This window comes from Alosa sapidissima, chromosome 23 (genome assembly GCF_018492685.1).
Source record: "Alosa sapidissima isolate fAloSap1 chromosome 23, fAloSap1.pri, whole genome shotgun sequence".
Classification (NCBI taxonomy): domain Eukaryota; kingdom Metazoa; phylum Chordata; class Actinopteri; order Clupeiformes; family Clupeidae; genus Alosa; species Alosa sapidissima.
Window position 1 is genome coordinate 13,685,741 of NC_055979.1, and position 12,257 is coordinate 13,697,997.

The 12,257-nt window shown below is 41.4% G+C and overlaps 2 protein-coding genes across 4 annotated transcripts; both read right to left on the minus strand.

Annotated features, from left to right (window-relative positions):
- Positions 1–1,110: 1,110 nt before the first annotated feature.
- On the minus strand, positions 1,111–7,960 carry si:ch211-207l14.1 (probable E3 ubiquitin-protein ligase RHG1A). 2 transcript variants are annotated; one of them, XM_042080596.1, is made up of 4 exons: positions 6,744–7,960; positions 3,916–4,179; positions 2,118–2,216; positions 1,111–1,443 (listed from the first exon to the last, which is right to left on the minus strand). In XM_042080596.1, the coding sequence occupies exons 1-4, from the start codon at positions 6,906–6,908 to the stop codon at positions 1,336–1,338; spliced, it is 636 nt and encodes a 211-aa protein (XP_041936530.1). In that variant the 5' UTR covers positions 6,909–7,960; the 3' UTR covers positions 1,111–1,335. The 2 variants fall into 2 exon arrangements, with proteins under 2 accessions (XP_041936530.1, XP_041936531.1); XM_042080597.1 differs by lacking the exons at positions 1,111–1,443; positions 2,118–2,216 and adding an exon at positions 3,235–3,451.
- A 460-nt stretch (positions 7,961–8,420) lies between these two features.
- zgc:112023 (PI-PLC X domain-containing protein 1) lies at positions 8,421–12,025 on the minus strand. 2 transcript variants are annotated; one of them, XM_042080595.1, is made up of 7 exons: positions 11,863–12,025; positions 11,349–11,483; positions 11,022–11,158; positions 10,548–10,676; positions 10,126–10,281; positions 9,266–9,449; positions 8,421–9,101 (listed from the first exon to the last, which is right to left on the minus strand). In XM_042080595.1, the coding sequence occupies exons 2-7, from the start codon at positions 11,452–11,454 to the stop codon at positions 9,058–9,060; spliced, it is 756 nt and encodes a 251-aa protein (XP_041936529.1). In that variant the 5' UTR covers positions 11,455–11,483; positions 11,863–12,025; the 3' UTR covers positions 8,421–9,057. The 2 variants fall into 2 exon arrangements, with proteins under 2 accessions (XP_041936529.1, XP_041936528.1); XM_042080594.1 differs by having other exon boundaries at positions 8,421–9,157.
- Between the last annotated feature and the right edge of the window lie 232 nt (positions 12,026–12,257).

Below are 12,257 nucleotides of genomic sequence, written 5' to 3' on the forward strand. Positions count from 1 at the left end.
CATCACGTACACTAGTGCACGCTGATAGTCTACGTGACCAGAAAAAAATAATGCTTAATGGGTCTGAACTTTGAAACATCGTTTATTTATTTAAAAGACTACAAATAAAACATCTTATGCAATATATTGATTTGGATTGTAATAATTTCACTGTGAAGTAGAAAAGGCCTACATTGTGCATGTCAAGATCAGGAAATGCGTGGTCATAGGCCTAATCAGCAGGGTCGCCCATCACAAATTCGGACTGTCTTGTCCTTCCAGTGCTCTCCAGACTGCCAGTGAATTCTCCGGGTTGGTCAGTTATAAAGAACTTTGTTGGTGTTGCATCGTGAAGACACAGCTGTGCGCAGTTTTCACGCGGGTCATCTTTGCCCTTGGACATTTTCAGCCGGTTGGAAATTGGACTAATTTTATTTTTAATTTTTATTTATTTTATTTATTAATTCGTTTGTTGTATGTCTTGTGTGTCTTGGTGTCACGGGTACGCTGGCGACTACGCCGCTCCGTCCGGCATCTTTTGTGTTTGCTATTTCTTAAATGTATGTCTTGGTGTCACGGGTACGCTGCGACTACGCCGCTCCGTCCAGCATCTATTGTCTTTGTTAGTCTGTGTCAATGACAATGTCTTATATGTGGAGCGCTTTGGGTTGCACTCTGTGCATGTTAAATGTAAAATACAAATAAATCTGACTTGACTTGACTTGACTAATCAAACACAGCCTATCAGACAACTGAATTAAACTGATAGGCCTAGCCACTGAGAAATTGCGAATTATCAACATAATTATGTTAGTGATGTGACTCCTTAAAACAACCACATATAGCCCACAACACTCCCCTATACAAACACATTTCAGTGGCATAAACATTCCAATTGATATTAAAGGGAATAATGCAATATGTGACCTCTAACCTACACACTAAATTATACCTGATGTCTTCCCTCTGTCAACACTACTTTTTAAAAGACATATATCAGGCAACCAACATACAATCATATTTACATGTATGTACACAGGAGCATTTTTTTCCTTCAGTGACTGTCCAAAATAAAAAATACTTCCAACAAACAACAACAAATACATCTACAAACAAAACCTATAGCCAAAATTATGGTGGAAATTACAATTACCAAAAAAAAAAAAAAAGAAATCTGTTTATTGTCCTTTCTGCTGAACAGTTGTCAGGAATGAGTCTCTTCTGCAGTTTAGGTTTCCTTTGATCCAGGATGTGCTGGTGAAGTTGCTGGTGAAGTGTGTGTTTGTGTGTGTGTGTGGGGGGGGGGGTCTGGGTGTGTGTGTGTGTGTGTCTGTATGGGGGGGGGGGGGGTCGTAGTTAGGGCACTTTGACACGAGTGGACGTCCAGTATAGAGGCTCGGGCATGGCCACGTGCACGCGACAGGTGGGGCAGGCCTGCTTTCTCCACAGCCACTCCTCTATACACTGCACAAAAAACATCACACACACACACACACACACATAGTTAACAGTATACATGGCAACAACTAGTCCTCACACTCAGAGTAAAGATTTTAGAGAACACACTGAATCGTGTAGAGGGGACACAGAAAAATTCTTCTTCCTACTCAGTCTTATTGATTAATTGACTGATACTTGGCAGACTGCATCAGCTGCATCAAGCAACACCAAAGTGTTTTTTGTACCTTAAAATAATGTTTCCAAAATTGTTTCAGTGGTTCATCAACTCGTAACAGGGTGAATGGCACTTCTGCATTCGCTTCACGGCCCTCTATCGGCTATAACTGCACTATGTAAGTTTGCCAGATCGGGTAGCGGATCTGTTCGATGGAATGAGACATAAGAAACTACAAATTTGACTTGCATGATGTCGCAATACATCGTACTTTCATAAAATCATGCAACATATTCTACCTTGTCTATTGACATCATTATTTGCAAAGCCAGTGCTGGATAAGCAAATAGCGTGCGTGCGACAGAGGAAAAGTTATTTGGTTTTGCTTTAAGATTACCTACACTTTACTGAATGTGTTTTGATGAACTAAATGGAATATACCTACACTTTACTGAATGTGTTTTCATTGGACAAAATGGAATATTCCTTCAATAAGAAATAGAAGGAGATGGCAGGCACATACCTCCGAGTGAAAACTGTGTGTGCAGTGTAGTTCCCTCACCCCTCCCCCACCTTTGTGGAGATCATGATGACAGATTAGGCAAATGCTGTCCGCATCGCTCTAGAGAGAACAAGAGAGAACGAGAAAGAATGAGTCAGAAAGTGGTTTAAGAAACAAAATTGTCATCCAGCTAGAATATACTGAGCCCAAAATTATCCTGTTGAAAGATGGTATATATACAAATTTAGTGTAGGCAAGAACTACAATTTACATAGTTTCATGTCCCTTACAAAAGCATTAGGTATAGCACTTAAAGACAGAATACATCAGTTATGTGACAGTTATTTGGCTCAGTAAGACAGTAAGTGTCTGCCAGTCACCACGTATTTAAGGCAAGCCAAGTTGATTTATATAGCACATTTCATCCACAGACACAATGAAATATGCTTCATACAGTATACCTTAAATAAAAACAGGCTAGATCATTGTTAAAACAATGCTCCATGCTGCGTTGTCCCACCTGGAGCAGCAGGGGAGCTATGCTCGGCTGCTCTTCATAGATTTTAGCTCAGCTTTTAACACCATCCTGCCCCACAGACTGGTGGACAAGCTATCAGGCCTCGGACTACCACACTCCACCTGCCTTTGGATTAAGGACTTTCTGACAGACCGCACTCAGAGAGTACGAGTAGGCCACCACACCTCCACCGCCCTTAGCCTCAGCACTGGCTCACCCCAGGGTTGTGTGCTGAGCCCCCTGCTCTACACCCTCTATACCCGCGACTGCACCCCCGCTCACCTCAGCAACACCTTGGTCAAATTTGCAGATGACACCACAGTAGTTGGACTCATCTCCAAGGGATCCGCCTACAGAGACGAGGTGGAGCGTTTGATGGGGTGGTGTGAGGCCAACAACTTGCTCCTTAATACAGCTAAGACCAAGGAGCTCATTGTGGATTACAGGAAGAAAAAGACAGACATCCAGCCACTGGCAATAAAGGGGGACTGTGTGGAGAGGGTCACAGACTTCCGCTTCTTGGGAGTCAACATCATGGAGGACCTGACCTGGGGCATCAACACCACTGGGCTGGTGAAGAAGGCCCAGCAGAGACTTTACTTCCTGAGAGTTCTCAGGAAGGACAACATCCCTCAAAAGCTGCTGGTGTCATTCTATCGCTGCTCAATTGAGAGTATTTTGAGATATTGCCTCTGTGTTTGGTTTACAAGCTGCACTGTGGCACAGAGGGAGAGACTCCAGGGGGGTCATTAAGGCAGCGCAGAAAATCATCGGCAGCCCTCTTCCCTCTCTGGATGAACTGCACCATTCCCGCTGCCTCAAAAAGGCCAATTCCATCCTGAAATCACACCCCGGTCACAAACTGTTTGAACTACTGCCATCAGGCAGGAGATACAGATCCATAAAAACCAGGACAAATAGGAACAGTTTCTACAAACTAAGGAACAGTTTCTACCCAACAGCCATAATCTCACTGAACGGTGCTACCAAAGCATAGCTTTATGTTTTACATTATATGAATGTGGAAGTGTATGGGTGGGATATGTGTGGGGTGTAAAGTTTTTATGCACTTTTTTTATGTCCTTTTATGTCCATAGTGACTTTTTTACTTATTTTTTGCTACTTTTGCACTGAACAAGGAATGCACTTAATTTCGTTGTACCTGTGACAATGACAAATAAAGATATTCTATTCTATATTCTATTCTATAAAACAAAGCAAAGTACATGCAATAGCATAATTAAAAGAGCATACACTAAACATAAAATAAGAAAGAAAAAAAAGAGCACGACCAGAACCCACCAGAGACATGACGTTTCTGCCCCTGAACCGGGTCTTCTTCTCTGGTGTCTCCGTGACCTCGGGGATTGTGGGAATGGCAGGCGCCCGCCTCTCTCTCTCAGGGGTGCTGTTGGCCTTGGGGCACACGTCACCGCCGTTGATGCCCGCGTGGCATGCCCGGTAGTGCTGCCGCAACTCGCCCTCCTTCCTGGTGCTGTGGCTGGCAGGATTGGGGGCCATAGTGGCGTTGTGCAGGTGTTGCAGCTGCATGGCGTTTAATGTGGCCTATGAGGAAATTAACAAAGAAGAACAGCAAGACAACACATCAATTGAATACTGCAATTTGACTAAACATATGACTAAAAACTAACTTAAAACTTCAATAATTAAGAAAGTTACAGAGTAGCAACTATACTATTGCTACTTTGCCGGTGTTGCAACCAAATATTACAGATTTCAACATAAAGGAATGCATGATTAAATGGATTAATGATTCCTTAAAGTTAATGAATCATCTCTGAAGCTCGGATAGTGCTTTTAGACCTCCGGCTTGCTATTGAAAAAATAATGGAGTGTAATTTCTAGGGAGCTGCAGCCCAACCTTTCAGACTTCAAAACAGAACGAAGGAAAGCAGGAAGCAAAGATTTTGTATATTCAGATTTTACTGAATCTCAACCCATATCTACCGACGCCTAGCAATGTAAAATATGTAAAATACTAGTGACCCACCTCCCACATCAGTCACATTTGTTAACAGTGTGATTTTCAGTGTGTGAGTGTGTGTATTTTGTTTGGACCACCATAAAGGGTCTACATCCTGATTGCGTTATGTTGACAAAAAGGAGTACAAATTGGCTTAGAGTTGTGGTTGTGCCTGTTGGGGTCAAGTTATAATTAGTTTACACATACAGTAGCTTTGTTGACAAGTATGTTGACATCTACTCACTCTGCTGAATATTGTTGAATCGTCATAGGTGGTTTGTTACTGTTACTATTTGCACATTGCACATTGCACATGGCCAATTTGTATGTTTTATCTTATATAGATTAGTACCTTATGCTGATTAGTGCTGCTGAATTGTAATATTGATTAAATAGCAATGCAACAGGAAAATATGCTCTTTTGAATCCTCATTTGTGGTTTCATAAAGAAAGCGAGAGGAGAGAGAGAGGAAGAGAGAGAGAAAGAGAAAACCTCCACTGATATTTCCAACTTGCCAGTTGAGCTGTCAGATGGATTAACCGGTCAAATCAGTAAGGGTGCAATTCTGGGTCACTTTATCTGAAGAGCGCAGCACATCCTTATTCTTTACACACACTGGACACTAACGGACATGAAACCTAGACTTAAATAAACATTCTGTTATCTCAATAATGTCTCACATGACAACATTGCATCAATCAGAAACCAGCACAGACACAAGGTGGCCCCAACCCTGTCTTGCAGTGTAAAAAAAAGTGAAACTAAATTTCAGCACCTATTCTGAACCGGATCCAAGTGATCATGTTGATCGATCATTTGATCAAGGACCAAAATGTGACAACCCTCTACCTTGTCTGAAAATCTGACGCACATCTCGTCAGGACACACAGACAGACAGGTAGAAGAATACAGTAACAAGAGTAGGTGGTGGTAGCATAGTGGCTAAGGAAGAGCTGGGCTAGCATACAGTAGCCTGAATAGTTGTTGGTTCAATTCCTGGCTTCCACCGTTGTGCCCTTGAGCAAGGCACTTAACCCCAAGTTACTCTGGGGAGAAGGGCCCTTGTAATATAATTGACATATGTAAGCCGCTTTGGATAAAAGTGTCTGCCAAATGAATAAATGTAAATGTAAACCAACAGTAACAAAGCTGGACTGTCCTGAAATACACCTCACTAAGATGGACCTCCTCCTAATGGACAGTAGCCAGAGGTAACCTGAAAATAAACCAAACAAACAACAACACCTTTCCCCAGCCCAAGTCAAGCGGTGCCAGAAACAACACTTTTGTGTACAACCTGTTTTGTCTGTGGGCCGTGCACAATAAATCAATGCAGAAGCTATACAAACATTTAGGTTCAGGAGCACTACATAGGCCTATGAAGCTTTTCAGTGTCTGAAACAACAAAAGTAACGTTGTACCTGCTAATTGTCCGTATACAATGGAAATTCAGAATATATGGAGCTGAAGACTTCCAATGGTATTAAACTAGTATTCAATACTGATCACAGCACACAAGGCGATATCAGCTGTTCTTGGACACAGTGAGAAGTTTTACTTATTCAGATTCCTAATCATGGATTTTATTTTAGAGGTATGAAAAAACCTATGAAAAAAACACCACCATGAAAAAAGAGCGGGACTGTGAACGTTCCTTAAACTCGAACTGTATTTGTTGCCGAATAAATCTCAACATGAGAACATAGGCCTAGAGTATATCCAACTCACAGTCTCCTTTTCAAACTGAAAGAACATAACCACTGGTATTCTTAGAATTGTCATTCTCTCTGCAATTACAAAAGGTTCTCACTGATGGTGCATTTCCAGTCACAGCTAAGAGGTCAGCTGATAGAAATAGATAGGCCTATGTAGGTTTGACATTGAGGTGAAGGTGGAATCTCTCAGCTGACAATCTTATGGCAGTAAGCCCTTGACTGATACTGAACACGTAACAAGCATAGACGCTAGAAATTCATGTTACCTGACCCAGAGATTTTAGACTATCACTCACATTACATAAACTTAAATGAAGCAGTAATTGTTCTGTATGTGCACCTACAAGGACTCTCTGGTGTGTACGTCATGAACACACACACACACACAAAGAGAGAGAGAGAGAGAGAGAGACTTAGAGAGAGAGCTTACCGGACAGGGCAGTGAAGCTCGACGGTTGGCAATGGATCGACGAGGTCTGGGGACATTCAAGCTGGACTTTCTCTCCGCGTCCAGCTCTTCGGTCACCACCTCTTGATCAAAACCCTGCCTCCAGGTCGTGAAGATGCTATCATCCTCCTCCTCCTTCTTATCCATTCTGACAGACTAGCTGCTCCAGTGTGTTCCAGGGGTATTTCCCTCTTGGCAGAAAGTTCCAGAAAGTGCAGGGCTCCCCAGAGGCACCTGGGACCGACTAGAAGTCCTGACGCTGTGTTTACCTGTCAGCTTCTGGTCAGGGGGAAGGCTGATTAAGCACTGAGTAATTAGACACCCCTAGGCTCTCTAGAACCATCTGGTAGGTCTGTTGCTCTAAGCCAATTCAGATGCGCTCTGAAGCAGTCAGCAGTGCAGGCCTCGAACAGCAACAGTGAATCTGCGGTAATCTGTTTAAGCGATAGGGGTAGGAGGAGGATGAGAGAGGGGGGGGAAGAGAAAGACAGAGAGAGAGAGAGAGAGAAAACCAGCGGTGAAATGACTTCTAATCTCTTATCTCAAATGCTTTATATCCATGACTGTTTAGGCTAACTAGCCTATATCATGTGAGATGCACATTGAATATTTCTCAGCTCATAATTCCACTGCCCTTCTGGCAATAGTACAACATACAGACAAATAAGTTAGACAATAAAGATGCTTTTTTAATTATTTATTTATTTGTTTTTTTAAAAAGAGCTTACAAAATTATGCAAAAAGACTAAAATGACAACCATGATTGATATACCTGTTTTTGGATGTATATGGGTATGTTTATTTACCACATGCGGGAACACCAAAACAAATAGGAGGACCCAGTGGTGTGTGGAAGCACTGGACAAGATAATCACTTAAGTAGAGTGTTAAGCACCTTAGTGTGTGAAAAGAGAGGCACCTAAACTTAAGACACCCTTTCACATGTTGAAACACAAATAAAGGCCAGATTTAACACCATAAATACATTACTGTGTTCAGCTGTGATAATATATAACTGATATTAGGCATTAAAGTAAACTGACATTTTGGACAGAACTGCTTACACGTTACAACTGCAACTTCTCTGCAAGACGTTCTGCAGTTCATCTTCCCCTAGATGGCGTTGTTTTCTCGATAACGTTAAAAAAGTGGCTTGCCTTATTACATCATGTAGGCTAAAGGCAATTTGCACGAGACATATACACGGGTTTCCCGTTTACCAACAAAACTAGATGCGCGCGCAGCCGTGAGGCAGAAGACGCTTGGAGGCCGTCCACAACGTTATAAACTTAACCTAAATAGTCAGCTGCTGTAAGCTACAATCGGATTTTTTTGCTGTTGTCTCAATGATAATAACATCTCATTTCAGACTATATTTCAAAGTTTGACATTCATTTGCAATATTAATATAACATCGTATTTTGTCATTTTTGGCGAAGACATGCATTCCGTTAGGGATATTGAACATATTTAACATTCTCTAACCATCGTGATTTCGAATTGGTGCAGTTTTCAGCACAAAAACTCATTTTATTCTTTTGCTCTTTTGCATTGCTCTATGCTGTTCTATGGTGCTTTCTGCCTCTTGGTTGCGCACGCATGTTTTCGTGATGTTGCATAGAAATCCATGTATAGCCTGTCTTCCAAAAACTCGCAAACTGTAGGTTGTTGTGGTGATTTATTGCCGTTAAACATAGAGAGGCTGACCCAGAATGTCTCTTTACTTCAAATAAGAATAGGCTGCAACAATGTTACTATCTTTGAATAAACTCGCAAAACCACGGAAAACCTGAGCAGCCGGAAGAAGAAACACTGAACTGTAGGGACCGTCAATAAAGTTCGAACAGCTTAAATACGTAGCCTGCCATATTAACCAGACTATACATGACAGCCTAAAAACACATTTAGAAACATGACTTAATAAGATTGAGCAGGCGCTTCTACACAGTCCTGGTTTTGTAAATAGAAAATACAAAGTGGTTTGGACCAAGTCATGAAGCCCACCTATTCTCCTTTGTGAGCATGTTGGACAGGGGAGCCTCAAATATCAATAGCCTTTTGCAATAACAGACAGCTCTGAGACTTGGAAACAGTTGTGCAAACAGGTGTGCATATGCTCACTGATATTAATGCATTTGCAGCAGATCAAACCAACACAGATCAACAGAGAATTTGTTTGTTAAGTGCAATCACAATATGAGCAAATTCATTGTCTCCCACAAAATCTGCACAGATGATGTTAAGACTTCTTTTACTTGGACCCGGATGCTGCTTCTTGACCCAGTCAAGTAAAAAGTTATAGGCTTTCAAAGTCATACTCCTCATAGTTTGGCAAGGATGCTGCATGACATATTGTACATCTTCTGTGAGGTTCATTCCAGCCACAAAAAATAACTCTGCAATAAAACAACAATAATAATAAAACATAGCAAAGGGGTATAGATAATGTATGTATTCTTCCACGGAATATTTTCAAAACATATCTATGTAAAAATATCCCAAACCTTTTGGCCTTCCACTTTCTTTCTGCCCCTCAAGAAATAAGATGAGATCCTTTGGGTCAGGCGTATTGGCCCACCAGTAATCAATCTTCGGCCAGAAGCCAGTGTATTTTTCTGCAACTGGGTTGTCATACGAGAGGATCACCTGATAGCCACATTCCCAGCACAGACTGAGGGAGGGGGTTTCCTGTAATTAACAGATGTTGATATAGTGGGGCCAAAGAAAGTGAAACTAAGTTGAGTAATTATGGTTTTTGTCCCGTGACATATGAAGACACATAGTGTGACAATTAACAGTAAACAGTTCAAGGTGAGGCCAGTCATACCGAAGGAATTACTGTATGTTTGCAAAAACACACGTTCAAAGTACACTCAGTCTTTTCTCTTGCTCGTGTGCGATAATTTGCCTCAGCCACATGACCTGATCTGTGGTTGGGTATTAAGATGTCATTTCTGACGTTCCCTATTACAGAAACAGTCAGTGCGGTGATCGGATTTGTTGTTATACTGACAACTGCTGTCTTGTTGGCAGCCAGGGTTATGGCCATTCAAACCAATATCTACTAATCGTCAAAGAGTAGAATAACGCTGATAGACACTTTCATACTAAAATTTAATGAGTTTAATACAGGTTGAATCTTAGTATGCATTGAAAGATTTGGCTGTTGAATATAATGATGCAAATTTGAGGACTTTTCAAAAACCTTCCAGGCCAATTTTCTCCAATTCAAGGACCCAATATAGAAACAAACTCTAATTCACAAACTTTCAAGGACTTCAAGGATCCATGGGAACCCTGTAAATAACAAAGAACCATGTCTGTGTCCCTGGTAAGCAAAGGATATTGATTCAGACTAACTCACGGTCTTGGGGCACAGTTTTTTCTCAAATAGTCCTCTCAGGAAGTAAATAAGTTCCAGGTGTTCTTCTTTATTCATGCCATCGAATGCTGAGCATGCAATGATCACCAGCTCCTTAGGATGCTTCTGTAGCCATTGTGCTACATTTGTGACGGTGTCCTGTTGAGGCCAAAAAAGGGAGGGAGAAATGATGGGATATAGAGGAAGACAAAACATGAGTTATTTCATGACTGATGGGATATAGAAACACATTATTACAATATAATGGGTACCAAAGCATGCAAAAGTGTTTAGGCCTACTATATAATAAAATAAGTTAAAAGTGTGCATCACTATGACGGATTTGTGAAGAGGGAAATGAACGCTATTGCTACTGATTACATTACATGTTATTTTGTTTGTTAAGAAAGGGCGTCTGTCCTGACCTTCACAGTCTGCTTAGAGTAGATTCCATGGGCGAAATAGAAATGATCGTTGTCATCTTGTCTCTTATGAGCGACCCTCAGATCCAGGAACCGAATCCCCGCGTCAAGCTGATCTGAAATGTCCCTTGTCTACAGATTCACATTAGAGGGAACCTCTAGTCACCCGGCTTTCCTGTTTGTTCATATGCTAGCTTTGCACACAAATATCTACAATGACACAGTCAACTACAATAGTATGTATGATAATAACTAGGTCTATGTGCAATGTTTATGTAGTACAATGATAGCACAATGAAAATAAAGGCCTGTCACATGTGAATAGGATGGTTAGTTTTGTGAGATTGTTGTGAGAGGTTATGATGATGCCCACTCTTCGTGTGTAGATACTGTACAGCAACATGTAATATATTGAATTTACAGTACTGTCATTCAGAATGAAGATGACCTACACATTCACCTTACTCAGAGACATACCTGGGTTGTGGCCCACCTCTTCATATAAGGGCGTGTGAAACAGGGCAAACAATGGTCTAGCATTCTCAAAAAGTAGGATGCAGACGGTACAATGGGTGAACGGTCATCCAGATGATAGGTCATTGTGTCATGACTACCTGAAATTATATACAGATGTCAATTGTCCACAAACATGTTAAAATGAATGTCTTGCATTAAATAATCATGCTGAAGGTATTCATAAAGAAAAGGATGGAAGTCATAAAAATGATCACAGTTCATAAACTAAGCACTTTATGCATTTTTTATTATAAAATGGTCATATGTTTTCAGAGCACGAAGACTCACCTGGGATGGCGAGGTTCCATAGTGGTACCCTCCAGAGTTTATCTGGAAGATGTGACATCCAGTCCGCACAATCCTTCTCGTCCGTCATGTTCGAGCCCCTCTCCATGTATTCAGTTCATTAGGACAATAGCCTACCTAAAATATAATTGATGGCAGACAGCGTTATTGGTTCTTAAACCTTTAAACAAATGGCATTTGTATCATAAGTTGAACTAGCCTATCGTAAATCTTTTACAGTCCGCAAACTTTTTTGCAAACGCCCCTGGAGGAGGTCTCCGGTCACAGGAGGCTAGCCTACTGTACGCCTACAACTGTCTGGTGACAGCGAAAGCACAGTGAAATGCACTGTATTAAATATTTGTATGGCATACAAACAAAACCAGTTTAGGTCTTGGTGTTTAGCTTTTGTGGTGTGGTGAAGTGAAGAGGTAGCCCACGGAAGACAACGCTCTTTGTTTTCCGTGGTGGCATCTCGCTGTTAAGACACGATTGTTCCTATCTCGGCCAAACCTACCTGGACTCCATGTGCAACTCCATACACATTTAGGCGACATTCGAGTTATATTATAGCCTAGCGGAGTAACGCTTCCAGCAACCGGAAAGCTGTAGGCGAACACGAGTAAAAGCAAGACATTCTCGTGACATTCGTTGTGCTGACAACTCATCTGAATATTTAACGTGGAAAGTTAGGGACTGTGTGAAATTGTAAAATCCGAGTTCAGTGAACCGGTGTGGGATCCGCAAACTGGTCACATGGATTTATTCAAACTAAAATACACGTAGGCTTAAATGAGCCTTACAAAAACTTTAAACTGTATAGTTTAGACTATGTCTAGAATACTGCTTTCTCCGTTCTTCGTGAATATTTGTCCACCTGAAAAACCTTTTGAGAACAAAATAATAGGCTGC

Excerpts from the sequence above, each read along its gene's own strand:
- si:ch211-207l14.1 (XM_042080596.1), bottom strand. The coding sequence starts at position 6,908 with ATGGATAAGAAGGAGGAGGAGGATGATAGCATCTTCACGACCTGGAGG. Across the intron at positions 2,217-3,915 it reads GCAGAAACGTCATGTCTCTG|AGCGATGCGGACAGCATTTG; the intron begins GTGGGTTCTGGT and ends TGTTCTCTCTAG. Across the intron at positions 1,444-2,117 it reads CACACAGTTTTCACTCGGAG|TGTATAGAGGAGTGGCTGTG; the intron begins GTATGTGCCTGC and ends TTTTTTGTGCAG.
- zgc:112023 (XM_042080594.1), bottom strand. The coding sequence starts at position 11,454 with ATGGAGAGGGGCTCGAACATGACGGACGAGAAGGATTGTGCGGACTGG. Across the intron at positions 10,282-10,547 it reads ACTCTAAGCAGACTGTGAAG|GACACCGTCACAAATGTAGC; the intron begins GTCAGGACAGAC and ends TGGCCTCAACAG. Across the intron at positions 9,158-9,265 it reads AGAAAGTGGAAGGCCAAAAG|AGTTATTTTTTGTGGCTGGA; the intron begins GTTTGGGATATT and ends GTTTTATTGCAG.